At 35.1% G+C, this 1,352-nt stretch overlaps 1 protein-coding gene across 1 annotated transcript in view; it reads left to right on the forward strand.

Annotated features, from left to right (window-relative positions):
* Positions 1-1,352, forward strand: part of LOC119594038 — a gene marked incomplete in the record, with an annotated part of 9,025 nt that overhangs the window by 944 nt on the left and 6,729 nt on the right. The window contains 1 exon segment of the mRNA XM_037943066.1: positions 1,282-1,320. Coding sequence (XP_037798994.1) covers positions 1,282-1,320 — 39 coding nt within the window.

Here is a 1,352-nt window from a genome sequence, read left to right on the forward strand (position 1 = left end):
GCCAAAAGCTTATAAAAGGACAGCAACTTAAACTTAAAAACAAATACAGTAACAAATAATCAGAAAACAAAAATGACACAAAACAAACCCATGAAAGCACAACACCTCAAACAACAGAAGAAAACAGAACATACTGATATTAACACGACCTCAAAGCCTCACTCTAGGTTAAAGATAATAAACCAAACTCCAAACAGAAATGACGTACATCAGCAACACAAACACAACAAAGACAAGAAGAAAACATCTAAAACACAAAGCAAATAGGCATGGTAAACTTACCAATGACATGGTCACAACCCACCCCAATAATCCACAAAGAAAACTGAAATGATAATAAAGCAGCAAAGTAAAAGGATTTTTCTTGGATAATTAAGGTGATAAAAAGAAGAAAAAATCAGAAAAGCAATAATTCAGAACATAATGGATGTCATAAATGAAATTATTAGTATTTAAAGGTCTGTTTGACTAGAATGGACCCAAATTAGTTAAAGGAAGAATATCCTTTGCTGTTGACCGTTTACTGACAAAAAATCACTTGAGAGGTGTATAGACACTGTCTTGACAAAATATACGTGGTAGAGGGTTGTTTGCCTTTGCTAGAGCAAAAAATGCAGAGGCAATGGCATCAATGGATGTCAGTTTGTGCACATCCAGTGATGCTATCTTTGATATGGACATCTTTAATTTGCCTATTATATTTTTTTTAATGCCTACCACCATTGTTTTATGTGTTCTTTATAACCATTATCATTGTATTTCTTTCTGTTAGGGTAGTCCAATTCTGGACAGTAACCCCAATCTATGTTGGATGGCCTACTGCCTGAAGACCAGAATAAGAAAAATGCAGCATCAAGCCACAGCATCAGTGCTTTGCAATGTGGCAAAGATCAGCACACCACCATTTACATTCTGGCTGGCTTGAGCTTCACTGGTTCCTTATTTGACAATAAAATGTCATGGAGTTTAACAAGCTTTACCTTGCCAGAATAATATTAGTGGATGTTAGTTGATTTTTCATGCATTTCGTGTGACTGATCGCCAATATTTTGTGAATGTCAGATGACCAAATGTAGGTATTTGACAAGTTACCCCAAAGATTTAGTGATATGTGATATTGTACTGTAGAATCTGCATTATTTTACACTGATTTTGAGTTTTCAACATGATGTCTAATGTTTTTTCTTACTAAGTGTTAAAAGGTAGTCATTTGGTCTATGTGGTATTAAGTGAATCAAGGCTTAATGGAGAACTTGTTGTAAGAGCTTCTTTCTTTCACAGGTTGGTCTTGCAAACATGAGTGACAATAAGCGCACAAAGGTAATGTGCTAATATAGCAAACAAGCACGCAC

The sequence above is a fragment of the Penaeus monodon genome, chromosome 33, assembly GCF_015228065.2.
Source record: "Penaeus monodon isolate SGIC_2016 chromosome 33, NSTDA_Pmon_1, whole genome shotgun sequence".
NCBI classification, from domain to species: Eukaryota; Metazoa; Arthropoda; class Malacostraca; order Decapoda; family Penaeidae; genus Penaeus; species Penaeus monodon.